Source organism: Pelecanus crispus, chromosome 3 (assembly GCF_030463565.1).
Source record: "Pelecanus crispus isolate bPelCri1 chromosome 3, bPelCri1.pri, whole genome shotgun sequence".
NCBI classification, from domain to species: Eukaryota; Metazoa; Chordata; class Aves; order Pelecaniformes; family Pelecanidae; genus Pelecanus; species Pelecanus crispus.
In genome coordinates, this window is record NC_134645.1 from 113,865,296 (window position 1) to 113,892,460 (window position 27,165).

At 45.8% G+C, this 27,165-nt stretch overlaps 2 protein-coding genes across 2 annotated transcripts; one reads left to right on the forward strand and one right to left on the reverse strand.

Annotated features, from left to right (window-relative positions):
• Nucleotides 1–1,724: 1,724 nt before the first annotated feature.
• On the reverse strand, nucleotides 1,725–7,704 carry CMPK2 (cytidine/uridine monophosphate kinase 2). The gene is made up of 5 exons (XM_075707740.1): nucleotides 7,609–7,704; nucleotides 7,388–7,502; nucleotides 6,284–6,485; nucleotides 4,792–5,025; nucleotides 1,725–3,108 (listed from the first exon to the last, which is right to left on the reverse strand). Exons 1-5 carry the CDS (start codon nucleotides 7,702–7,704, stop codon nucleotides 2,988–2,990), a joined length of 768 nt encoding a protein of 255 aa, XP_075563855.1. The 3' UTR covers nucleotides 1,725–2,987.
• A 9,066-nt stretch (nucleotides 7,705–16,770) lies between these two features.
• RSAD2 (radical S-adenosyl methionine domain containing 2) lies at nucleotides 16,771–25,338 on the forward strand. The gene is made up of 6 exons (XM_075707135.1): nucleotides 16,771–17,125; nucleotides 17,331–17,492; nucleotides 17,935–18,164; nucleotides 19,366–19,515; nucleotides 21,356–21,388; nucleotides 21,950–25,338. The coding sequence occupies exons 1-6, from the start codon at nucleotides 16,771–16,773 to the stop codon at nucleotides 22,112–22,114; spliced, it is 1,095 nt and encodes a 364-aa protein (XP_075563250.1). The 3' UTR covers nucleotides 22,115–25,338.
• Nucleotides 25,339–27,165: the final 1,827 nt, after the last annotated feature.

The following is a 27,165-nucleotide window of genomic DNA, read 5'->3' on the forward strand; positions in this document are numbered from 1 at the left end:
CAAATAAAGGAAAAAAGAAGGGAAGGGAAGGGAAGGGAAGGGAAGGGAAGGGAAGGGAAGGGAAGGGAAGGGAAGGGAAGGGAAGGGAAGGGAAGGGAAGGGAAGGGAAGGGAAGGGAAGGGAAGGGAAGGGAAGGGAAGGGAAGGGAAGGGAAGGGAAGGGAAGGGAAGGGAAGGGAAGGGAAGGGAAGGGAAGGGAAGGGAAGGGAGAAAAGATAAAAGAGCTTGTAAAATTCTCTCATATAAAACTCTTGGAGAATTTTTAAAAATAACTAAGAAGCACAAAAAGTTAAATGTGGGCAAATGAAAGTATTGTTTTGTACTTCAAGAAACATCTGAACTTTACCAATAGTGTTTATAGTTCAGTAAGGACTGGATTCACTGACTTTAACAGAACTATTGAGAAGCTTGATACTAAGTTTCTGTGTGTGTACTTTACTGGTCTAACACCCCAGATGTTCTGAGGACTGTAGTATCAGGATCTTTGCAGGATCACATCCTAAAGCCAGGTCTGTACTGGTAAATCAGCAAATTATTAAATTGCTATATTTACTGGGGTAGTAATAAAAGAAACATGCTTTGGCATGTCCTTCGCCCTGAGGATGACTGACAGAGAGCAGCCTTTGTCTGTGCTGGCAAACGCCTGGCCTCCAAAATGTATTGGCCACAGGTAAACAGGGATGCTCCAGGGGCTGACCATGCTCAGGACTGCGTGGCAGAGGCTGGTAGCCACCAGCCAGCACTGTGTTACGGGCTAACCTCCCAGTCTTAGACAGCGACCACACTCCAAAGCTGCAGAAAACCAGTTTTATCTACAACGACATAGCCTAAAATTCTTAATTTGCTTGGAATTACTTGGAGCGGCAGCTCTTTTAAGCACTGGAACCAAAATCCTGACCTCTTGTGGCCATCAGACTGGCCAGCAAAACGTTTTATAACACATGAAGCAAGTGATGCTTTTGCTGGGCATGTGATGGCAGGTGTTCCTGTATTCCTGCTGCTCCTCTCCCAGAGCTGCCTGCGTTTTAGCAGCCAGTGACAAACCCCTACATTTGTTAAAGATGTAAATTAAAGTAACAGTGCAGTCTTTTTAGACACTGTGGACAAAAATGTGGCAGAAATGCCACAGAAACGAGAAGTATGATTATGCACATTAAGATCCTGCATGTGGCACACAACCTCTTGCGGACCTTTAATTCTAACAAAGACATGAGAAAAGGACATGTTGGTTTGATCTACCTTGCTTTGCTGTTCTGTTAGCCTGCCTAAGTAGCTTTGGGTTGAAGAAAAAGATGGATTACGAATATATACTGCATTTGTGTAATTAATAGTGTCTGCTGACGCCACTCATTGCATATATGTTATCAGCACTCTTTCAAATATCAACCTACACTTTTAAGAACTCAGCATCAAAAACCAGGCAGTCTGGCTTCACGTGCAAGTTTGCATAAGGAGAAAAAGCTTTTAGTGGCGCTCCTCAGGCCAAGTGATCTCTTAACTGGAAAAGCTAAGGCTACAAAACATTAAGGGCAGGCACACTATTTGTATCCTAATCATCCATGTGCAGTCATGCTCCCTATATGTGAATTTCCTTTAGCCAGGACTGAATACCTGAATGCTTCATAATTTCTAAAATAAGTGGGGCACCTACAGCTATATATTTTCAGTCTGCATGTATGGCAAATCCCGAGGCTACATACAAATAATACACCAAATACAACAGAGTACATTACTTGTATGTATAAATGTATTATATTAATACCATATATTCACAGATGTTAAACATTGCATGAATAAAATGTATTTTTAGAAGTTTTTCTTTCTATCACCTTACGTATAGAGATTGCATAGTAATAGAACTGCAGTATAGAACTGCAGTACTGAGAACATTTTTATTTACAGGACAGATTAATTGATAATTGCATTTGCTTAACACAGGAAAGTAAGTAAAAATAGTGGTTTAAATCAAATTTACATTTTAGTTATGTTCTTTCTGGATCTGCAGTTCATCTCTGACCCCACAAAGGCTTATCCATATGTTTAGTTTTACACCTAGAAGTAACAATAGTGAAAACAATGTACATAAAAATAAGCCTCTGGAGAGCTGAATTCTTGATGGTAGCCTGCTTTCACATTCAACATGGGCAAAAACCCACACAAGAAAGAAAAGGTGAAGTGAAAAGGTACAATCATTCCCATTGCTCAAATTCTCTGTGATTTTTCATTTCACATTCTCTCAAAGGAATAGAAATTCACATGGACAAAGCTATTAATAGGATAGAGAAAATGGTTTGTAGAAAAAAATGTTAGTAATCATTTATCAAATGTTTTTAATTTCAGGTTCTTCTCAGGTCTCTGTTTCTAATATGTCAGCATCCTCCTGTTTCCCTCTGAAATGAATTGGTATTTCAGTCGCATATGTTGACCAGCTTGGACTTTATTATTTAGAAGCCTAGATGCTTATTGGCCCTCATTTATGACACATTTTTTGCAGCGTGTCCATCACAGCAACAGCTGCTCATCCTCTACTCCAGTAAACAACACTGGGCCACTGGATTCTCTGTTCCTCAACGTTATGATCATTTTATTGTTTTACTGCTGGATGACATTTCAGCCTCTCCTTGGGCACCTAATACTCCTGCTGCAGTCCAGTGAATTCTGGCACACAACAGATGCGGGAACAGGTTCGCCTGGTGGTGAAGATGCCAGCACAATAGCGTCTTGAAATGTCACAGTGTCAGAGAGCACTCTGAGGTACTTCATACATGACCGTAGTGTGTTTGTGGCTTTACTAAGAATGCTGAACAACGTGGGAGTTTTTGCCTTATACAGAAAAGTACCAGCAGGCAACAGTGAAACAGATAACCTGCCCAGATTACCGTTGACAGAAGAAAGAGAAGATTCTTTGTGGGATGAAACACATCAAAGTGCATTTTCAGGTACCAAAATAAAAAGTACCTTTTAAGTACTATTACACTGAAGTTGCTTTCACAAAGCACAGTGTTTTTTAATTAGCTGTAGCACTGTCTTGAGAACCTCTTCCCTGGAGGGGCTGGCATCGACCTCCTGGCATGCAGGATTCACCATCCTTCTGTATGACTCTTCAACTCTAAAAGGCAACAAGAGAAATGAAACTACAAATTGCAGGGATGTGAAATGGCATTAGTCATCAGTCTCGGAAGAAAGTGTTTGCACTGCAGAATGAAATCCTCCACAAAGAGCAATAAATGATTAGTAACTATTACAATGCAAACCTCAAAGCACATAGTTTCCTTGACACTGATTCCCAGCGCTCTATCCATATTCACATGGCATGGCATTAAAGTATTTCTTTCTTTACAGCTTAGCACTGGATACTGTCCGGTACAGCAGTACAGTAGACAGCCTGCTTCTAACACCCAAGTTATTTATTCAGAGCCTGCTAAGGTGTCTCTGAACAAGATGGCATGGTGTTGTGTAGGTGTGCTCACTGACTGATCTCAGCTTTGAGGCACTGGAGAACTGGATTACAGAGCTGAAAGGTCGTTTAACCCTTTGCTCTGATCAACTTTGCTAACCAGACGAACACTGGAATGAAATACAGGATGAAAAGCTCCTCCCTTAGACTATAAGCCTTCTCGTAATGTGGAACTCTCCCGCATGTAGTCTATGAGGATGTGAATGAGAATGTGAATATAATTTTCTACGTTCCCCCAAGAATTAATAATGCCAAACATTCAGGCCGCAAGTTGTAAGATGAATCAAGCAAGATTCTGAATGTTCTCACATCCAGGTCGATATAATTAACAAGCAGAAATAACCAAAGGCTTTCTGTCAGGAATAAGAAGTAACAATTAAAACATGAAAGATTCTTAAATGGCAGCATGTTCCCTTGGCTTACCCATCCCTTTGCAGGTCGTTCTATGCGAACTGCACGTCTGCACAGAGCTTCTGTCAGAATTCACCAATGGATATTTTTAAGGTATATCATCACCAGAAATGTTAAAACCCTAGAGGTAGATTTCAGCTTCGCTATTTGTAGATAGACACCTACATTCAGGCGTCTATACAGAGGTATCTACACGAGCACTAGGTATTTAAGTTTCCACTGTAAACAATGATGATCTAATCAATACATTTGGCGGAGCCTAGACAGCAATTCAGTGCACCCTGAAGTAGGATACCTAGGGTGCAATTCAGTTGCCTGAGCAAATGTATCTAGTAACTGCTTGAGATGCTCTGGACTATCTCATCTAGCTTCCAGTTGCTGGTCCAGAAACAGCCCACAGGTTCTGCATCACATCTGCCAGCCTCATGCTGATGTCTCAGATCGTATCAAATGGCTCTAGATACTTACGCTTAGATCACTGGGCTCCAAGCAAGTGGTAAGCTAGATCACTTCAAAGGCTCCATTGAATGTGTTGACTATATTGGGACCTGAGACACTTAGCACAACTAAAGACATCTACAAGAGGAAGTCTAAATTTTATTCTCTTAATCTGGAGGTCAATTCCAGGCTTTTCCGGGGAAGCTATGTGTTTCAACTTCTTGCTTCCCAGTTCTGGAACCTTTAGGTCTCTCTTCTTCATGACCTTGGTAAGAAAGGTGCTACAATAAAAGCAAGAAGTAGCAAAATACAAGTATTTTAACTCGAAACTCCTCTGCAGGATAATGAAGCTGTTCACCGGCAGCTTTCAAACACTTTCAGTCACAAGTGACAGAACTGACCCTCCATGAATTCTTGGGACATTTTGCTACTGATCCTACAGGAGCCAAGATTACCTCCATCCTCTTATTCCTCATTAAAGTGTACCTTTGGCGAAACAAGCTGTTAGCTTCTAGCTCAGCTTCCTCCTTTGTTTTCTCCAGCCCCCGACACTGAAGTCTCCGGACCCGCTCCTCAGGGTCAACAGTCAGAAGAAGAACAAGATCAGGTTTAAGCAGATCCTCAGGCCACTGGTACACCTCATCATGAACTGGTGGAAGATCCTGGACTTTCCCATTTATTTCAGTGGCAATTGTGTAGGCAGCTGTGCTGTGCCAGTATCTGTCAGGAAAATAGAAAACGGAGGGAGAAATTTTAAAGAGGACACTAATTCAGTAATATAGTAAACAGGTGTCAATATAATGACAAGTGCAATAATGACTAGGTAGGTGACAATGTGATTTTGAAGGGAATTGTAAAGAACAATTCTGTGCCATCCATTTTTTCTTAACAGAGAGATGCTTTTTCGTTATATTTTTCTCTCCCCTGTCCAGTTGAGAAGGGGAGTGAGAGTGTGGTTTTGGTGGGCATTTGGCATCCAGCCAGGGTCAAACCACCACAAATACTCAATGCAATATTCAGAATTACTGTGAATTATTAATTAAAACAGATGGCAGAAGCTACACATTAGGCAAAGAGTGTTCCAGATACTCCTATCAAAAGAAAGACTTCTCATATCATGAGAGGGGTCAAAATAAGAGTTACATTATATGTCCAAACCCAATACTCACAGTTTCCTTTTTGTGGTTCACATCCTACTTCATGCAACAGATTTGGTAGAGAACTTGCAGTCTTCAACCACGTGAATGAAGATGGACTGCATTAATTGTTATGCGTTTCACTTGCATTTAACGTTCCCACCACTATGAGGCACTGCATTTTATTGTAGAGCTTTTTGAGGCTGGTTAAAAATGGCACTCACACATACACAAACAACTTCGGGGTGTGTGTGTTGTGGGGGGAGGTTACAGTACATCTACTGAAACAAGCCAGGGGGTTCAAAGTGCATCTAGACTGTCTTCATTAAGAATAATACTGCAAGCTGCCTACATAGTCACTGAAAACAAGAAATGACATAAACAAAACCAAAGAAGCGAGAAGCGTATTTCTGGTTTTACATCCTCAAAGAGTAAGTCTACCTAAAACTCATTCATTCTAATCCACCCATATCTCATATGCTTCTTAGAGACAGCCGTGATCAGCAGCCCTCATTCTCCTCAGGTTTGTCACAGAGCCCTGCTTTGGCTCAGGCTGCACAGTCCATGCCTCCACAATTCCTAACTGAAGGTGGAACACTTTTCATGTGTGCTAAAGCTGGTTATGAGTATTACACTGACGGAAGTTCCCACCTTACTGTTACCATAAGTATTACACTTTAGAAGATTTAATATTTATCTGACTACTTGCAAAGTAACACTTCCAAAAAAAAAAAAGAAAGAAAATAGAAGAAACCCAGGGACTATCATTGACAACTTCTGCTTCTAACACTGAACAACTGTATGCTGACACCAATATAAGAGGACTTCTTAAATGTACAAACCTGTCTATGATCACAGGTGCCTGAGTGGATGCTTTTGCTATTTCCGAAGCAAGAATGTAGTTGCCCGCAGCATAAAATGCTCTTTTAATGGGTGCTGGCTCATCATCAAATATTGTCCTCCATTGGCTGATGCAAGCTGGGGGAGACCTTAGCAGAATGCCATTCAGGGTTTCCTTAACAGACTGGGTTACCGTGGTTTTGCCTGCATTTCATTTACAGAAGGAAACATTTGTTATGTTACATATCAGATACAACTGAGTTTTAAAAACCAAAAAACCACTCCTACCTGTTCACTTGGAGTATATGTAACCTGAGTATGTTGTGATAAGGTTTTCAGTGGAAAATGATTACAGGTCTCATTCCACGAATTATTATGCCACTTCTACTCTCAGGGCCCTCCTCCCCTCCCTCTTGCCAACCTTCAGTCTTCACACCCTTAAATGCATGGCAATTGCTCGATATATTAATTTACAATACTTTTCTAGGTCACAATTCATGTGAGTGCTGCAACGCTGCCACCCAATACTTTCTTTTTAGAGGGCATTTTCAGTTCTCTCTAACTGAAAACACAGAAAACAAAGTTATTCAGAGGCAACTTATATTCCTCTCTGAGACAAACTGCTGCCAGTTTCCCAGACTACCACTATTTTAGTTCATTTATTTGAAAACTCTCCGGTAAGAGTGCGTTTCATCACCTGCACGAGAAATTTAATTTCCAGTACTCCACTCTTTGTATTCTTTCATTTACATAGATACGGAATTCACACATTGAATTAAAACCAGCATAGACCGTAAGAGAATCATAGAATCACAGAATCATAGAACCGTTTAGGTTGGAAAGACCTTTAAGATCATCCAGCCCAACCATTAACCTACACTACCAAGTCCACTCTAAACCAATCAAGGGTAGACTAGATTGAACCATGTCCCCAAGTGCCACATCTACCAGACAGACTGGGATTTTTAATCACTAATTCTTTCAAACCTGTCACAGGTTTCCGGGATTTTTTGCATTTTTAAGCCTTACGCCTGGCCGAAAGCCACAGCGGTTGCTCTTTCCAACAACTTCTCACCCGCGGTTCTTCAGCCACACGTCGCTCTTACCTGTGGCATCCAGCCCTTCAAAGACCACGACGGGAAAGCCTCCCTTCTCCTGGTGCTCGGGACATTTCTCCAGCAGGTCGAGTACTGCTCCAGCCTCCGGGATCCGCGCCGCGCACTGCAAGGAGAGATGCGACCCTTCACCCCCGCCCGCCGCGCTCCCCGCCCAGCTGGAAGCGCCGAACCGCGTCCCCCGCACCCCCGCAGCCCCGGCGGGCGCTCACCTCCCGCAGGCGGCGGCGGACGGCGGGGGCGGCGAGCGGCAGGGCGCGGCGGAGGGGCTGGGGGCCCGGCGGCCCCGGGGGGCAGCGCCGCAGCATCGCCGCTCGCAGCCGGAGCCGGGGAGGGGAGGGGCGGGCGGAGCCGGCGGGAAACGAAACCGAGCGCGGCGGCCGGGAAAGCGGCTGTCTGCCGGGGCAAGTGCGGCAGGCGGGGGCGGCTCCTCGGAGCGGAGGGGTTTCTGCCCCCCCCCGGCCCCGCCCCGCTTTAGTGGCACTGGAGCGGGCTTGGTCCCCGCGGGAAATGGCTCTGCGCAGGGATGGGCTGGAGGTCAAAGTGAAAAACAAGCGCTTGGCCTCGGGATCCCGTCTGCCCTTCTCCCTCAGCAAAAAAGGGTCATATTCCCACGGACTCCCGTGGCTGAATCCTGGTGGTCTCCCCGAAAAAAAAAAAAAAAAAAAAAAAAAAAAGGCAGCGCAGATACGCTCTGCTGCTTCGGACTGTCCCAAAGAGACAAGCAAGCCCTAAACCAAGTTCATAGAATCATAGAATGCTTTGGGTTGGAAGGGACCTTGAGAGATCATCGAGCCCAACCCCCCTGCAGTGAGCAGGGATTGAACCTGTGAACTTGGTTGAACTGGTTCGCTGTGTTGCAGTGCCCAAGTAGCACCGAGCTGTCAGGGCATATTGGTAACTTAACCCCATTATTCTGTTACTCAGTGCCTTGATAACAGGACTAGCCGACTCAAGTAATTTGGGAAGTAAAATGGACTTTTACAAGCCTGAAGTGTTTTCATAACTTTGTGATGGCCAATTTCAGCTTCCATCAGCTCAGGGGCAGGAATCAGAAGCCTTGCAAATAGCTGTAACAGTTAGTTTCATGTCAGCTGCTGTTGAGTAATGTTGCCCAGAATATGTATTTGGAGTTTTGATTCAAAATACGTAGCTTGAAACGTAGGAGAACCTGCACCTCTGCAGAATCCTATTTCTCCCTTCAATACTTGGAAAACTATCACTTAGAGATACCTAGAGTTGAGCTTCTGATGCATCTTCTGAAAGAATGTACTCTACAAGCCAGTACACTCTACAAGAAATTCCTCAGAAACTTGATGTCTTCCTCTGGTCAGCTCAAACATGCTGCCCAAATACCTTCTGCTTAGCATATCTGCAGGGACAGGGAAGCAGCTGGTAGGCAGCACTGGTTAGCTAGAGATCAGCTACACTAGTTGGAAACCGCCCATGCTGAGGAAGCCGGTGGAAGGCTAGGCCAGAACAGGAACTGGGAATGCAGCCTTTGAGGGTCTTCAGTACAGTCTCAGCAGCAGGTACTGAAACTAGCTTTTCCAGGCCCAGCGTGTCTTTTTTCATACCTAACAACTCCTCTGTTGTTCCACATCACTCAAACACATGGCTATGGCTCCTGGGTATGAATGCTAGAAGACACAGGGCAAAACATTGTTTGTTATATAAAAAGCAAATAGGTGGTAATTTTAAGAACATAATAATATGCACTACTAAGTCAGACTAGTGGCTCTTCTCGCCCAATTATTTTGTCTTCAGCACTGGAAGAATGACGTGCTCTGCATAAGCCTGGCTTATCCATCATTCCTTCCCCTAATCCTCGTGCTTCTCCAGCATCCACGGTCACCGGATTAGGAATGTTAGACCGCACATCTTCATCTCTTCCTTTCAGCACCTATTTATGGACCCTTGCTCCATAAATCCGTGTAAACCCCTTGTTGACTCTGCAATGAAGTTGACATCCACAAACCTCTGTGGTCTCAAATTCCAGCAGTGCACAACCTGTTGCATATAAACAATTTTCTTTCATCTGTTTAAAACTCATATCCTACTTGTTTCAACAAGTGCCCTCTTCTAATAATATTGCTAACTTTGGTGACTAACGGTTCAACATTCAGCTTATTAATCACATTCATAGGTGTGTAAAGCTCACTCAGATTTTCCCCTCAGCTTTTTCAGGTCAGAAATGAGAGCCCCCATCTCTTGTAAGGCAGCTGCTTCATCACCTTGATCTTTTAGATGCAGGGATAACTTAGAATCATAGAATGCTTTGGGGTGGAAGGGACCTTGAGAGATCATCGAGCCCAACCCCCCTGCAGTAAGCAGGGTTTGAACCCGTAACCTTGGCATTATTAGCACCATGCTCTAACCAACTGAGCTAATGTGCGTCTCCTTTAACTATGTGAGGTCCTGCTGAGACGTGGAGACCTGAAGTGTACCAGTAGTCAAGGTATGGCTATACAGAATCATAGAATCATAGAACCACAGAAGCGTTTAGGTTGGAAAAGACCTTTAAGATCATTCACTCCAACCGTTAATCTAACAATACCAAGTCCACCACTAAAGCAATTAAGGGTAGAGTAATAATTAATTTCATGTTTCCTGGCTTGCTGGCTGGATTATTTTTAATGAAAGTAAAACTAGGAATCATTAAGGTTGGAAAGGACCTCTAAGATCATCAGTCCAACCATCAACCATGCCTACATCAACCAACACCACCATGCCTACTAAACCATGTCCCAGAGTGCCACGTCTACCTGTTTTTTGAACACTTCCAGGGATGGGGACTCCACCACCTCTCTGGGCAGCCTCTTCCAATGCTTGACTACCCTTGCCATGAAGAAATTTTTTCTAATATCCAATCTAAACCACCGCCGACACAACTTGAGGCCATTTTCTCTCATCCTATCGCTAACTACTTGGGAGAAGAGACCAACACTCACCTCTCTACAACCTCCTTTCAGGTAGTTGTAGAGAGCAATAAGGTCTCCCCTCAGCCTCCTCTTCTCCAGGCTAAACAGTCCCAGTTCCCTCAGCTGCTCCTCATACGACTTGCTCTCTAGACCCTTCACCAGCTTCGTTGTCCTTCTCTGAACACACTCCAGCACCTCAATGTCTTTCCTGCAGTGAGGGGCCCAAAACTGGACACAGTATTCCAGGTGCGGCCTCACCAGCGCTGAGTACAGGGGGACAATCACCTCCCTGCTCCTGCTGGCCACACTATTCCTGATACAAGCCAGGATGCTGTTGGCCTTCTTGGCCACCTGGGCACACTGTTGGCTCATGTTCAGCCAGCTATTGAGCAACACCCCCAGGTCCTTTTTGGCCAGGCAGCTTTCCAGCCACTCTTCCCCAAGTCTGTAGCATTACATGGTGTTGTTGTGACCCAAGTGCAGGACCTGGCACTTGGCCTTGTTGAACCTCATACAATTGGCCTTGGCCCATCAATCCAGCCTGCCCAGGTCCCTCTGCAGGGCATTCTTACCCTCACATAGATCGACACTCCCACCTGTTTTGGTGTCATCTGCAAACTTACTGAGGGCACACTCAATCCCTTCATTCAGATTGTTGATAAAGATGTTAAACGAGACTGGCCCCAAAACAGAGCCCTGGGGAACACCGCTCGTGACCAGTTGCCAACTGGATGTAACCCCCTTCACCACAACTCTCTGGGCTCGGCCACCCAGCCATTTTTTACCCAGCGAAGAGTACGCCCATCCAAGACCATGAGCTGCCAGCTTCCCAAGGAGAATGCTATAGGAGATGGTGTCAAAGGCCCTGCTGAAGTCCAGGTAGATGACATCCACAGTCTTTCCTTCATCCACCAGGTGGGTCACCAGGTCATAAAAGGAGATCAGGTTGGTCAAGCAGGACCTGCCTTTCATGAACCCATGCTGTCTGGTTCTGATCCCCTGGTTAACCTGCAAATGCCTGTTGAGCGCACTCAAGATGAACCACTCCATAATCTTTCCCGGCACCGAGGTCAGGCTTACAGGCCTGTAGTACCCCGGATCCTCCTTCCGGCCATTCTTGTAGATGGGCATCACATTGGCAAGCCTCCAGTTGTCTGGTACCTCCCCTGTTAAGCAGGACTGCTGACAGATGATGGAGAGTGGCTTGGCAAGCTCCTCCACCAGCTCCCTCAGTACTCTTGGGTGGATCCCATCCGGCCCCATAGACTTGTGAGCATCCAGGTGGCATAGCAGGTCATAACTGCTACCTCCGGGGGCTTCATTCTGCTCTCCATCCCTGTCTTCCAGCTCAGGGGGCTGAATACCCTGGGGATAAGTGGTCCAACTATTAAAGACTGAGGCAAAGAAGGCATTAAGTATTTCAGCCTTTTCCTCATCCTTGGTGGCAGTGTTCCCTCCCCTGCCCCCTCCAATAAAGGATGGAGATTGTCCTTGGCTCTCTTTTTGTTGCTAATGTATTTGTAGAAACATTTTTTATTCTCTCTTACAACAGTGGCCAGATTGAGTTCTAGCTGGGCTTTTGCCTTTCTAATTTCCTCTCTGCGTGACCTGACTAGATCTCTGTACTCTTCTTGAGTTGTCTGCCCCTTCTTCCAAAAGTGGTAAACTCTCCTTTTTTCCCTGAGTCCCAGCAAAAGCTCCCTGTTTAGCCAGGCTGGTTGTCTTCCCCAACGGTTCATCTTACGGCACATGGGGACAGCCTGCTTGTGCACCTTTAAGACTTCCTTCTTGAAGAATGCCCAGCCTTCCTGGACCCCTTTGCCCTTCAGGACTGTCTCCCAAGGGACTTTCCCAACCAGTGTCCTGAACAGGCCAAAGTCTGCCCTCCGGAAATCCATGGTAGTGGTTTTGCTGGCCCTCCTCCTTACTTCACCAAGAATTGAAAACTCTGTCTTATCACTGTCACTAAGCCCAAGACAGCCACCAACCATGACATCTCCCATGAGTGAGCAGACTTTCCTGTGGGATGGGTCTGGACGGCATATCAGGCCCTCTGTTCCTCACAGGAGGGAATTGCCTACAACAATTACCGTCCTTTTTTTCTTAACAGGGGAAGTCATAATGCATGGGGCTGACTGACTCGCCCTAGGCAACCCCCTGGATGGACCTTCACCTACATCCTCATTTGCCTGGCCCTCAAGCTCCAGAGCCCCATATCTGTTGTGTAAGGGCAACTGGGAAGGTGAGGGAGGCCAGGAGGGGAGTCACCTGCCGCCCCGAGCAGGGAACTGTTTCCATTCCCCCCATCTCTTGGGTCCCCTCCTTTGGCAAGAGGGTAGGGGATCCTCTGCTCCTCATGGGGCCTCCATCTGCTGCCTTGGCCCCAGGGACGGGAAGGTGCGGCTCCACCAGTCTATCTCCCTCTTGCACTCCCTCATACTCCTCAGCCTCTCTACTTCCTCTTTCAGCTCTGCCACCAGGCTGAGCAGATAATTCTCCTGGTTTCACAGAAAAGCAAAGTAATGTCATCTGCCTTGTTCTCAGTACCTTTATGGATCGCCCTAAGCTTTTTGTTGACTTTTTTTTGCTGCTGCCTCCCACAGAGCTGTTGATTTCAAAGCGGTAGCAACAGTGACTCTGAGATCTCTTTCCTGAGATGTAAGTGCCGCTACTGACCTCAGCATTAGATATACAAGGTTTCAATTATTTTTTATTACATTTACGGTCTTACCTTTATCTACAGTAATGCTTATCTGCCACTTTTCTGTTCATTAATTTTTTGTCATCCAATTGACTTTGGTCCAATTGACTTGCAGCCACGATTTGTTTCAAAACTGTTTGAAAAGCTGGCTGTGTTCCTCACTGACCTGTCTGGCTCCTGCTTTTCTCTTTTTCTGTTTTCCTGGTGCCACTGTTGCCTTTCTCCTCCCTGCTGACTGAATGGGAAGAGCTTACTTTCACTTTTCCTTTTCCCCTCCGACTGCCTTAATATGACCTTGTTTGCAAGCATTCCTGAGCCAAGTTTGTGGTGCTTCTTTCTTCATTTATAATATGCTTATGAGATCATTTATAATAGGCATATGATGTCTGTCCTCCTTGCTAACTATTTAAAAGTATCTTCTTGCAAGATTTCAATTCTTTCCCATCAGATTATATACAAACGGTTCAGGTAAAAAAATACAGGAAAAGAGAGTTGCCTTTTATGTCCAAGACAGATCTTTGTATTTAAACTCAGTGTAGAGTATGAATCTGGTTTGAAATTAACTTACAGTAAGTATTTTTCAGTTTCTTCACTTGAATGACCTTTATCATTTTGTCTTCTGTATAATATGAAATCATGTTGCAGAGCAAATGCACTAATTATGTGAAAAACACTGTTCTGGAGCCTCTTCACATCTTTGAGGGCCCACTGTGCTTGCATGTAGCTGTAGGGAAGAGATACAGACACAACAAGAAGTCATATGACTATTCAAAAACTTTTTGATCATCCAAAGTGGAAAAAGAGGAAAAAAACCTGAAAATTAGTCAACCCTTAACTTTAAAAATACATCTAGGTGCACAGTCCTGTGTGCTGGTTTTGGTTGGGATAGAGTTAATTTTCTTCATAGTAGCTAGTATGGGGCTACGTTTTGGATTTGTGCTGAAAACAGTGTTGATAACACAGGGATGTTTTTGTTACTGCTGAGCAGTGCTTGCACAGAGTCAGGGACTTTTCTGCTTCTCATCCCACCCCACCAGTGAGTAGGCTGGGGGTGCACAAGAAGCTGGGAGGGGACACAGCCAGGACAGCTGACCCCAACTGACCAAAGGGATATCCCATACCATATGACATCATGCTCAGCATATAAAGCTGCAGCAAGAAGAAGGAAGTGGGGGACGTTCGGAGTTACGGCGTTTTGTCTTCCCAAGTAACCATTATGCGAGATGGAGCCCTGCTTTCCTGGAGATGGCTGAACACCTGCCTGCTGATGGGAAGTAGTGAATGAATTCCTTGTTTTGCTTTGCTTGCATGTGTGGCTTTTGCTTTACCTATTAAACTGTCTTCATCTCAACCTGTGAGTTTCTCACTTTTAGTCTTCTGATTCTCTCCCCCATCCCACTGGGGAGGGAGTGAGCAAACAGCTGTGTGGGGCTCAGTTGTCGGCTGGCGTCAGGCTACAACCGCCCTTTTTGGCACCCAACATGGGGCTCGAAGGGTTTGAGATAACGACAGATTTGATTGGAATATGCTAGATCAAATTTATAGCTGTTATTGCTGTTTAGCTATTAATCGGCAGGTTTCTGTGCTTGCCATGGGGCTTGCTTGCCTTACTGTATATTAGAGTCCAGTGGTCATTAGTGGCTGCTTTTTGCTTTTGCTTCTTGCTGTACTGCTTATCATCTTACTCTGCTGTGCCTGGGACCGTTTTGATAACAGCAATGGCGATGCACCTGGGCTGGCAGATGGGCAGGGCATCACTGCTGTTTCTGTGCTGCTGTACTGGACAGGCTGGAACTCCAGTGTGAACTTGAGTCGAAGGGACTGTGACCCATGGATGAGTCCACGCGGGAGCAGGACACCCTGAAGCATCTGTGGCCATGGACAAGCCAATGCCAGAGCAGGTACATCTCAAAGCTTCTGTGGCCATGGTTATGTCTGTGCAGGTATACCTCTGAAGGGATTGTGGCCCAAGGAAAAGTCCACACTGGAGAAGGTACACCTCGAAGCATCTGTGGCTGTGGATAAATCCATGCTGCAGCACCTTGAAAGCATCGGTGGCTGTGCATGAGGTCATGCTGGAGCACCTCAAAGCATGTGGCCATGGATAAGCCTATGACAGAGTGGATACACCCCTGCAGGGACTGCAGCCAAGGGTAAGGCCATGTTGGAGCAGGTTTACTTCTGAAGGGACTGTGGCTGTGTGTAAGGCCACGCTGGAGCAAGTATATGTCTGAAGGCATTGTGGCCTGTGGAGAAGGCCACGTTGGAACAGGTGCACCCCAAAGTAACTGTGTCTGTGGGTAAGTCTATGCCACAGCAGGTACACCCCTGAAAAGACTGTGGCTGATAGATAAGGCTCCATCTGGAGCGAGGTACACCCCTAAGGGACTACAGCCTGTGGATAAGTCCAAGCCAGAGCAGGGGCAAGGGGAGGAGTTCACTGCAATGTTAAACCTTATAACCCGGCCCAAAGGGACCAGGAGTGGAGATTGTAATGGATATACCTTTAAATTGTTGTAACGTGGGATTTGAGTTGCATGTTACAGGAATTACCAGAGCAGGAATCACCTGAACCAATGGAGGACAAGCCTTACAAGAAGCAGCGCAAGTGCAGCAGTGACCTGACCTGAGCTAGCTTTGATGCCCAGTAACTCCACACAACACACCACCTCGCCTGTCCTGAGTGACCACCATAAGAGATGGAGCCCAAAGTCATGGGCTAAATGGACTCAGTAGACATTTTGTGGACATTTATGGACATTTTGAAGACATTTTATAGAGGCAGTCCATAGACTAAGGGAATGATATCAGTGTATTATATCAAAGGATGGGGAGGGCGGCGGCGGTTATGAGGGTGTTATCTATGGGCAGCCATCTGCCCGCCAATGTGTCACCTCAGGCAGCTGCCAACTTTTCCTGCTAACCCTATATTCAACTTGGTGCAGTAGGTTTGCTTGAGGTGCTTTAGGCAGTATTGGACACCAAGAATTGCAGAACCTTCAAGGATGTCATTTTCATGGATCTGAAGTCATCAGGCTCCCTAACCTGGAGTGCTCTGCAATGCAAACCTGTTTAAACTTCCAAGAGCTCATGGCCGTCTCTGAGAAGGATGGAGCACAGCTACACAAGCTGAGCTTTCCCCCTGCTTCACGGGTCACCCCCTTTTTGACCAGAAGAACGGAAGCCCCTGAGGCCGCACGCATCCGAAGTGGTCCTCGGGTCCCAGAGGTGCTCAAACCTAGAGGTGCTCGAACCAGCTACCAACCCTGGGCAGCCGGCGGGTTTCGCGACGGCCCCTCCAGGGCCGGGAGCCGGGTCCGGGGGTGTGGTGGGGGGGCGTGAGGCGGGCCGGGAGAAACGAAACGGGAGACGCGAGGGCCCGCGGCTCGGTGCCAAGTTTCCCTTCTGCGAGAAAGGAAAACGAAACCGAGCGCTTCCCCGTGCCTGGGCGCGGCGGGGCGGGACGGGACGGCACGGGAGGGGGGCCGGGCGGGAGCGGGCCGCCGGGCTCTTAAGAGCGGAGCGACGAGCGCACGGCTGCAGCTTGCGAGCCGAGCCGAGCCGGGCCGAGCCGAGCCGGTCGAGTGCAGTCGAGTCCAGTCGAACTAAGCCCAGGCGGGTCCAACTGCAGCGCAGCGCATCCCGCCGAGCCAAGCCGTGCCGAGCCGAGCCGAGCCGAGCCGAGCCGAGCCGTGCCGAGCCGAGCCGTGCCGAGCCGAGCCGAGCCGAGCCGTGCCGAGCCGAGCCGAGCCATGCAGCTGGGCGTGCTGGGCCGGCTGCCGCTGGCGCTGGTGCTGGCGGTGCTGGCGGGGCTGCGGAGGCGGCTGGGCGCGCTGTGCTGGAGCCTGGCGCATCTCTCCCTCTCCCTGCCCCTGCCCCTGCCCGGCTGGCGGCGGGTCTCGGTCCCCAGCCCCGCCGCCCCGGTGGGCCGCCGGCGGGAGCGGGAGTGGGAGTGGGACGACGCGTCCCCGACGCCCACCAGCGTCAATTACCACTTCACCCGGCAGTGCAACTACAAGTGCGGCTTCTGCTTCCACACGGCCAAGACCTCCTTCGTGCTGCCCCTGGAGGAGGCCAAGCGGGGGCTGGCGATGCTGAAGGAGGCGGGTGAGTCGGGGGGGGGGGGGGCCGCCGGTGGGAGCCGGGGCGGGGGGTGCGCGGCGGCCGCGTCCCGGGTGGCGGGGGAGCTCTTACCCCGGGAGCGGCACGGCCGGCGCCCCGCCTCACGTCGCTGCCGTCGGGCACCGGCGGCGTGGGGAAGGAGCGGGCCATAGGCAGAGGTTGGCAGCATCTCTCTTGGGTCCTTTCCTAGGAATGGAGAAAATAAATTTCTCGGGAGGCGAACCGTTTCTTCAGGACAGAGGCGAGTTTGTAGGCAAACTGGTCCAGTTCTGCAAGCAGGAGTTGAAGCTGCCAAGCGTCAGCATTGTTAGCAACGGCAGCCTGATCAGAGAGCGGTGGTTCCAGAAGTACGGTAAGGAAAAACCAGTGCGCACAGAGGCACCCGTGGGGTTTGGGAGCCTCCTCGGGGCAGCCTCACCGAAAGATTGTTTTCGGTGCAAGTGGGAGACAGTTTGTTAGTGTTCCTTTATGGTAAACACAAACCAAATGGAAATAACAGTGAAATATTGCTATGTTTTGAACGTAGGCAGTTTGTACTATTGCGTCTTCAGTAGAATAGTGTAATAAAATAATAGCTCAGACTGTCTCCATAATGCTGGACACACAAACACACACACAAAATACGTGTTTTGATGGTGCAGCTGCTGTGGCTTTTGCGGTTCATGTGATGACTTCACAGAACTGTATTTACATGGCACTTCATGACAAGTAACGAGGAAGTGAAAGTGGGTAGAGTCCTGACAGCTTTTACCTGAAGGACTGAATATTAATCAATTTTTAAACCTTGTTTTCAGGTGAATATTTAGACATTCTGGCCATTTCATGTGATAGTTTTGACGAGAATGTCAACGTTTTAATTGGCCGTGGTCAAGGAAAGAAGAACCATGTGGAAAATCTGCATAAACTGCGACAGTGGTGCCGAGAGTATGCTGTTGCTTTCAAAATAAATTCAGTGATCAACAGATTTAATGTTGAGGAAGATATGAACGAGCAGATCAAGGCACTCAACCCTGTGCGCTGGAAGGTAAGAAAGTGGTGTATACCATAGGTTTCCTGTTGAGAGAAAAGTAGTGATGACGTTCTGGACTTACCTGAACCTCTAATGACCGCAGTCACATCTCCTCCTCCAGCTTGGCAGACTAGTGTTAGCAGACTTCTTGTCAGCACTACATTGTATATGTTTCAGCATACATAGATCTAGTGTTTTTATGATATTAAAAGTAAGATAGAAGGTCTTTAACATTTGAAAATGTGTCATGGTGTTGAGAAAATGAGGAAAAGTTAGTGTACAATGATACATTAGAATTAATATATCAGCAATACATAAGTGTACATTAGGCATTAACATTGTGCTATAGAGTATTAGTGGTTAGTGTGCATATATTTTCTACTAGAAGTGTATTAAATACATTACGTTATCAGTTTGAAAATGGGTAGAGATAACATGCCTTATAAATATCAAGAACTTGTGGAATAATTTCTCATTACTTGCTTCATGGAAATTGGTGTACACACATGATTTCCCAGAAAAAAAAATCGCTGTGAAATCTTGGTCCTACTGAAGGAGTGTAAGGAAAATATGACATACATTTTAATATTTTATCAAGTTTCCTGGCCTGCTTTCTTCCTGGGGTTACAGAGCATGTTGATGGCAAAGGCACCTTTTTTCCCCCCAAAGTCTGACTGTAGTTGAGGACTTGGCCATTAGAAGGAAGCTGTTAAGTAGACAAACTTTTGCATTTGTTTCTGGAGAGTCTTCTCTATCTTTTCTGTGACCATCTGTAGTTAGTTAAACTTACAGTCACAAATCCGGTTAAAACCTTCAAAAATACAGACTGACTTAATAATCTGCGTTGTTCATAGTACTTACTGGCATTTATAATACAGCCATACTATTTGAGGTTCAATCAAAAGTTAGTCTGAGCTTTTATTATCTGTGCCCTTATTAAGACCAGAGCAGTTAAGATTTCTGTGGAAACCTGGTCAGGAACCATGACTGTATAATTACATTTGGAACTATGTAATGTTAATTTGCTAAAAATAAATCTGCACTGTGCCCATTGTATAGCATTTGCTTATCACAATGTGTGTCAGTGTGGCTCCACTGACAGAAAAATTAAAGACATCGCTACTGAGACAACTGAAGGTTTTTGTCATGGTGACAGTCTTTGGCACTCAAGGCAAGTGAAAACATCAAATCTTAACCAGGCACCTTTTGTCTTCAGGTATTCCAGTGCCTGCTCATCGAAGGGGAGAACAGTGGTGAGGATGCCCTGAGAGAAGCAGAGAGATTTGTTATCAGTGATGAAGACTTTGAAAAATTCCTGCATCGTCACAAAGATGTCTCCTGTTTGGTACCGGAATCTAATCAGAAGGTAAAATTGAAACTGTGCTTTTGTAACTTTATTTTGAAATAAAGTTGGAAAGGTGGAAAAGAACTAGAAGCTTTTATGGCAATTAACACTTTCCCTATTAGTATTGGCTTAGAAGAGGTACAGTACAACATTTTAAGCAACTGGTTTTGTTATGGTGGAAGCCAACATTTTTAATTTTCTTTAAGGCTTTTTATTGAGCACAAAGTTTTTAACAGAAGAGTAAAAACTCATTGATACCAAGCTTGTGGAAACCAGCGGGAGTCCTCTCACAGTGTCATATGTGCCTCTGAGATGGATGTAATAAAGTATCAGCACAGAAACTGGAGCAACTGAGTTTTCCACAGCTGAGTGGTGACCTCTAAACAATAATTAAGCCCTTTGGAATTGAGTAGCTCTTCCTCACCAGGGCACAAGATCCTGAAAAAGTTGAATGTTAATGTAAACACACTTTATACTCTAAGCATAGCTTCCTAATAGAGATCACCATAATGTTACGCTATTGGCGGTGTCATCAACCTACATGAAGTAAGATATCATCCCAGTCAGCGTTATATTGGGTATTGGGGAACAAGAACTAGTATTTTTGCCCGACACATCTTACTAGGTCCTCCCACCCTAAATAAAAACGGATTTTCAGCATTGTCTATCTGAACTCCTTTGGACTGCACATTCAGGCTCTTTATTCACGAGGAGTCTCCTTGTGCTACTGCAGAGCCCAGCAGTTAACTTGATGAGCTGCCATCCAGCTTACATTAACTGCAGTGAAATGCCTAAGGGTGGAGCTCAGGATCTTTTGTAAGATGCCTACAGACCCTATACATGGCATGAGGAGAGTTAGAAGACTCACTGTTAAGAAAGTTTATGAACTGAGCAAAGAGATACTAAGTTGAACCAAGTTCAGGAATGCCTTAAATCTCCCATCTTGCCTTCCTTTTCCTCCCCACAGATTAACACTCTCCATTTACAGTTTACTTTTTAATGTATGGAGAGCTCAAGTGAGCAGATGGGGTTGCCTCTACTGTGAAGACATAGAAGTGCAGTCTAGCGTTTAAGGCATTCGGTGGGAGAGAGCACTCATCAGAGGGTGTTTAGATGAGAACCCGGAACTGTTTCTACATTTTTTTCCATGTAAGAAGTCCTACAAAAAAAGAGTAGACTTCCCTCAGTAGGTTTGGTTCTGGAAGACTGTTTCTGATTTCTGTTAAACCTGTGTGAAAGATGGGCACCAAATTGATCAGATTTCCCGTTCTACACAGCAGCAAGCTCCAGCTACCTAGAGAATTTTAGGGAGGGTCATGTAGGAGATGCCCAGTTAGCTGAGCAAACATGTCTTATTTCAGCTGTTGGCCTATTTCTTGCTGAAGACCTGAGAGCTTGCTGAGCAGGGAGGTTACCTGTGAGCTAGCTGGGAGAACACCTTTGCCTGCTGGGGTGATAATTAAACACCCCAATTTAAATGGTCATGTCATTTATTTGGAAAATGACATAACCATTCCAGTGTGCAAAACAATGTAAGTTCGGCTGATGTAGGAGTTAATAGAAAACTCGGATATTATATAAAACACCTTTATCCAGTTGCGCACCCACATTTCAGTCAGGCACTTGAGAGGTCGCATTCAAAGAATTACTGGTCTATCCATGCATTAAGTCGTGCTAGTGATCCTGTTGTTTATTTCTATAAATTTGATCAAAGCACATTGAAATAGTGGGAAGACACTACCTGCTTCAAGGATTTGGATCAGGCTTTGAAGGAATAGTTGTTTGTTTTGTCCTTGATTTTTCACTAGAATGGAATTTTGGTTTGTATATTAATTTAGTTTTTTCTTTTGATCTATTACAGATGAGGGACTCATACCTCATTCTGGATGAATACGTAAGTCTTTCTTTGATACTTGGTATTTGTATGCTAATGTGTGTGTGTATACAACAGTGATAACCAATTCTATTTACTGTACATTCTATAAAATAATTTTGCCATGTAGTACAAGGAATAGATATAATTTTTTCCCATCAACCATACTGAGAACTTGAATTTAAGTATGACCTAAGGAGGAGTTGCCATCAGGTTGCATGCATAATCATTGCATCACGAATCTTAAAATGTAGATATGTATCTTTGCAGGATGTCTTTGTTGTTTTTCTTTAATTTAAAAATACAGAACTTGTCCTGAAAGTTAGGTTTCAAAGAGCCTATTTAGTTTACATGTAACTGAAGAGCAAACATTTCATCTTCAGGAATTACGGTATGGCTTTGTTCCTGCTAAGACGTGTCTGTGTGTGTAACCGTGAGCTTCTGAGCCTTCTAAGGATACAGTGAAACTGTTCATGCACTTACATGGGCTTTTGTGGGATTGCAGTGCAACTTGTTTAATTCTGTAGAAAAATTAAGCTTTTACAAATTGACTTTCTAATGTCTTATCCGTTGATGTTCCAGATGCGTTTTCTAAACTGTAGAAATGGACGGAAAGAGCCTTCCAAGTCTATCCTAGATGTTGGCGTAGAAGCAGCTATAAAATTCAGTGGATTTGATGAGAAGATGTTCCTAAAAAGAGGAGGAAAGTATGTGTGGAGTAAAGCAGACATGAAACTGGACTGGTAACTCAATATACTGAGTTAGGGCAGGTGCATTATGTAAAGAAAATGGTTGTGTATATATGTGCATGTATATACGTATACACGTATCTAATGCTTTTAACTACACTTGGTATACAGATTGATGTTCAGTATAACTCTATATGTGAATGTGTTGAATGTTTTTAGAATGTAGATTGTGTTCTTATCTATTGTTTGGTTGAACATTGCCAAGTACCTACAAAGCTTTCACATAAATAGGTCTCTGAAATCGACTTTCTAGCCCATTGCATGAAGGCATTAAGGGCAAATGGTTAAGGTCATGTCACACAGGAAACCGTTTTAAAATATACGTAAGTGTGCATGCCCGAAGATAAACCAAAACCCACCCCAATCTCTAATTCATTATAAACAGTTGTAATGATGGGTAAGTGGAAACTCTTGTCAGGGAATTTATTCTGCCCCGTTCATATGGAAAGGTAGATTGCAGTTCCTCAGTCCATCACAAGAGGGCCAGCTGGCAGTCCTCTGGAAGCAATCTCTGCCTTTTTCAGGGGTTATAGAGCGTGGAATGTAGGAATCATTATCTGTAACAATATATTTAAAAGGAAATCAAGATGAAAACATTGGCAATTTTCATTCTTTAAGACTTAACTGTAAAAGCGTCTGTTGTTCTTCTCCCTCTCCTCCATATACACACACGATATTTGCAAAAAATGTTGGGGGATGTAATTTTCTGTGAAAATGTATTTTTAGTCATGAAAAAATATCATATTTGTCCTAAACCATAAAAGTGCATTTTACCCAATGACAAGCAACTTCTTATTTCACATTGGCCACGACCTTAGATCTAACAAATATTTATAGTGAAAATAAGGCTTGCATTGTATTCATAACTTCCTCCATTTTCCTGTTATCTGCAAATACTGATTTAATATTTCTAACATTTTTTTCTATCCCTGTACATACAGTTCTGATGAAGATTCCATCTGAAATTAATTAATACTATACATAGTATAGTATTATAGCACGCCGAACATGTATCTTCTGTTGCATACTGGCCGTGTTATTCGCATGCTTTTTATTTTGCTGAGCCATGGAATACAAACAACAAAGTTCACGTATCATGTAACCTTGTTTTAAAGGTTGCTTGGCTCAGTAATCATTCTTACTTGCTGGTTAGAAACACGCAGGTATTAAGCGAAGCGAATCAGGTTGTGTGATAGCTGTCTTTGATTTTAAGACTGGCAACATCAACATAAAATAGAGAAAAGTCAAAAACACCTGCAAAAACAGTAATCTAATATGCTGCCCTCATTCTTGGTGTTCTGGCAGTTTTTATGGATTTATAATTAAGGTTTTCCAAATGTAACTAGTCCCATCCGCCCCAAAGCTCTGTATGAAGGGCACGGGGATAAGCATTGTACAAAGCAGAAGTGAGCTGGTATTACGCATTCTTACTGTCCATTGAACTCAATGCCTGGACTGTCTCACACGCTTAAATATTTGCAGCAGTTACAAGCCAGCATGCATCAAATGTACCACGTAGAGAAAATTACACCTTCTTTCCTTTTTTATGGTAATGCTAGTTGATTTTGTAAAATAGTTTTTCAAGAGAAATGTTTTGCCTTCACCTAATGCATCTTCAAAGTTGAAGGGGAAAGCACGTAAGTAGGAGCTGCTACTTCTGAATAAAGGAAGGTGCAACTCTGAATACACTGTGAAAATGTTTCCATTTATAATACCTTCAGTTTCTATTTTTACTGTCCTAACTGTAAATATACTGTCTCAGTGGTGTGCTTTTGTCTCTTTGTATTTTGCATTTTGCAATCACAACACTTCCTAGACACTTAAATTTTAGGGTTTTTTTGTGCGTGTGTGTGTTAATACTAAGTGACATTTAAAATGTGGCCCACACATATTAACCCCACAGTCTTTTGGCAGCTGTTTCCCTGACCTCAGCTGGAGTTCTGCCTGAGTAGCAACTACAGGCAGTGCAAATTTATGCAACTGTGGGGTTTGACTTCCTCTGCTTTCCCATTGCTCAAATGTTAAATCTAGCCTCTTCCTCAGCATCTACACTGCATGATAGAAAAGAAGCGTTTTCCTTTGCTGCTGGCTCAGTCCCAGCATGGGGAAAGATTTAGTGCATCAATGTACCACTAAATCTACCAGCTTGCTGCTTCTGCAGAAAATGCCAGCTGTGTCACAGCACGCAGATGTGAGGTGCACAAACTCCCATTCAGATCCAGAAATCCTGTCATTCTTTGCTTTGCATTTTTCTCTGTAAATGGCCATTCTTTTGCTGCAAGAGATCCTCTGTGCCTACGGAGGAAGCTGCAGGATAAACAAACTCAAGCTGAAAATGTGAAAATCCAGTAAATAATGTGAAGACATTGAAGATGGCTTTTATCAGAAGGTTCTAAGTTCTTATCGTCTTAAAATCTGAAGGATTTCACGTCACCTCTTGCTACCATACGTAATTAAGCAAAAGTTTCTGCTCTGTGTGATACTCTTCCAAAGGAAGTGCCAGTTGTATACTTTGGAAATGAAGAATTTGACACAACCGTTTGGCAGACAATCGTTGAAGTTGAAGAATAGCTATTGGTATTTTTATGTGCAAAATTCAATTCTGTGTAAAATCTCAAAAAATTTTTTGGCTATGGCTTGATTAACCTAGTTTATTTTTTTTTAATCTATAAATGCAGTTCATGTTGGACCAAAAATGGACTTCAGGCTTCTGTTCTGTAGTGGGGCCTAACTTTGAGCATGGGACTAGAAAAATAATACTGAATTCAGTAGGGCTGCTCCCAAGCTTAGAGATTACATGCACATTGTGACCCTGAAGAGTCAGGATTTAAATTTTAAGTCCTGTAAACACAGATATGATTAATTGTATTTTCATGTGTGATCTCACAGTACTGCAGCTAAGCACTTGCTAAAGATGCTAAATTGGGAAGGAACTTACACTGCAGTTTACTAGCATTATGCAGTTGTTCATGTTTGTAAAATTTGTAGAGAATGAGCATTTGGGAGAATGAGTTACTTCAGTTAAAATCATCATGAATATACCTGAATAAATAATGAATAAGACTGTCCTTTAAAATGCATTTTAAGATGCCCTCTTTTTCAGTGTGAAGGATGCTCGATATATTTGAATGTTACAAACGATGAATTTTTAAACTATGCTGTCACATAATTAGTGCTAAATATTTCACATGAGTATGTTGCACATTTCAATAAATGTTTCTATTTTCTTAAGTTTGCCTGTAATTTCTTTTTTTTTTTTTTTTTTTTAATTATAACCCAGAACCGTAATAGCGGAATGTGCGCCTGCATTCACAAGAGATCTGTAATTCCGGATGCAGTCTGTACTTAGCATAGGGGGCTGCTTGCACCGTGCCAAGGGCAGCATCTAGGCTGAAATGGAGAACAGTAGTGATGATTCCCCTTGCGATGAAGAGCATGTTACACGCTTGAGTGGGCTGGGCTGTGTTAGGAGAAGACAGTTAAAATACCTGGCGCTGTTCAGATGACAGCCATTACGAAAGACACGACTATCCATAAATATCTGAGGAGAAAAAACAGGTTATCTCCTGTTATGGGAAATAAGAGACAAAAGCTAGTCAATTTAGAGGAGTAAGGACAAGTGGCTTAGAATCATAGAATCGTTTAGGTTGGAAAAGACCTTTAAGATCATCCAGTCCAACCATTAACCTACACTACCAAGTGCACACTAAACCAATCAAGGGTAGACTAGACTAAACCATGTCCCCAAGTGCCACATCTACCCGTTTTTTGAACACTTTGAGCTCCTCAAGCTCATCTCCCGTCTGCAGCCTGCAGTACACACTCCGGTACTAGACAACCTCAAACGGAGCTTTTCACAGTAATTGGCTTGGGGGGGGGGGGGGGGGGGGGGGAGGCTTAGGGTTTTTTTTTTTCCCCCTTGCCTTTGCCAGGCTTTTTCCTGCATATTGTAGCGGAGCGAGGGGGCCGGGGAGCGGGGCTGCAGCGAGATGCTTGCCGCCTCCCGCCTCCGCGCCTGCCTTCCCCGGCCCCGCGGCCCCGGCAAGGCGCCCGCCGGGGCTGCTGCGCTGCCACCGCCGCCACGGCTCGGCCGAGGGCGTCGGCTGCCTTTCGCCACATCAGCCGGACGGCTGCTCCTCACCTCCCCACCTCGGTGTTTGTCCCTTCGCGTTGCGTGCGTTCCGGAGGAACGCCGCTCGTCGCTCCGTACATAAACCAGCAACAGGAAAGCGGCTGGTTTTGCTAAACAGCGCTTGCAAGAGAGCCACGACCATCATGGTTTCCTTACATTCCCCTTCTTCCCTCCCTTGCAAGCACGGCGAACGCTTCTGCCTTCCTTTGTAAAATCAATGCCCCGCTGTGCCTCTCCTGCCGCTGAATGACCTGCGGGCCGGGGGGGGGGCGTCACACTAGGACGACCTGGGATGCGATTCCTTAAAAAAAACCCCAAATCCATAAAGTAAAATAAAACGTGGGGAAGCGGGCAGGGCGGCCGCAGCGGCGCGCCGCTGCTCGGAGCAGCGCGGGGAGCGCGCCCGGCGCTGCCAGGCGGGAAATCCCGGGATCCCCGCGCGCGCCGCGCCGGGAGGCGCCGCCCGCCGCCGCCAGGGGGCGCCGCTGCGCCCGGCGAGGCCGCTTCAAAGCGGGCGGCGGCGGCGCGGCCGTTAATGGCGCCCGCCCCCGCCCGCCCTCACCCCACCCCGCCCGCCGCCGCCACCGCCCCCTCCTCCTCCGCCCCCGCCGGAGAAAAGCCCGGGAGCCGCTGCCGCCGCGCACACTCCGGCTCCGCGGGGGTGGGGACCATGCCCGGGGCGGCGGCGGCGCTGCCCTGCCGCGGCTCCGCGGGATAGCGCGGGGCGCCGCGCACCTTCCGCGGGCCGCCCGGCGCCGGCAGAGGCTGGAGCGGCAGGGTAAGGTAAGGTGGCGCGGGCGGGGGGAGCCGGGGGGTGCGGCCGGGGGTGCGGTCTCCGGCGGCCCCGCTGAGCCCGGGGTTGGGGTGTCCCCGCTCCCCGCCGCGGCCGTGGGGCAGCGGGGGGCGCCGCGCAGCCC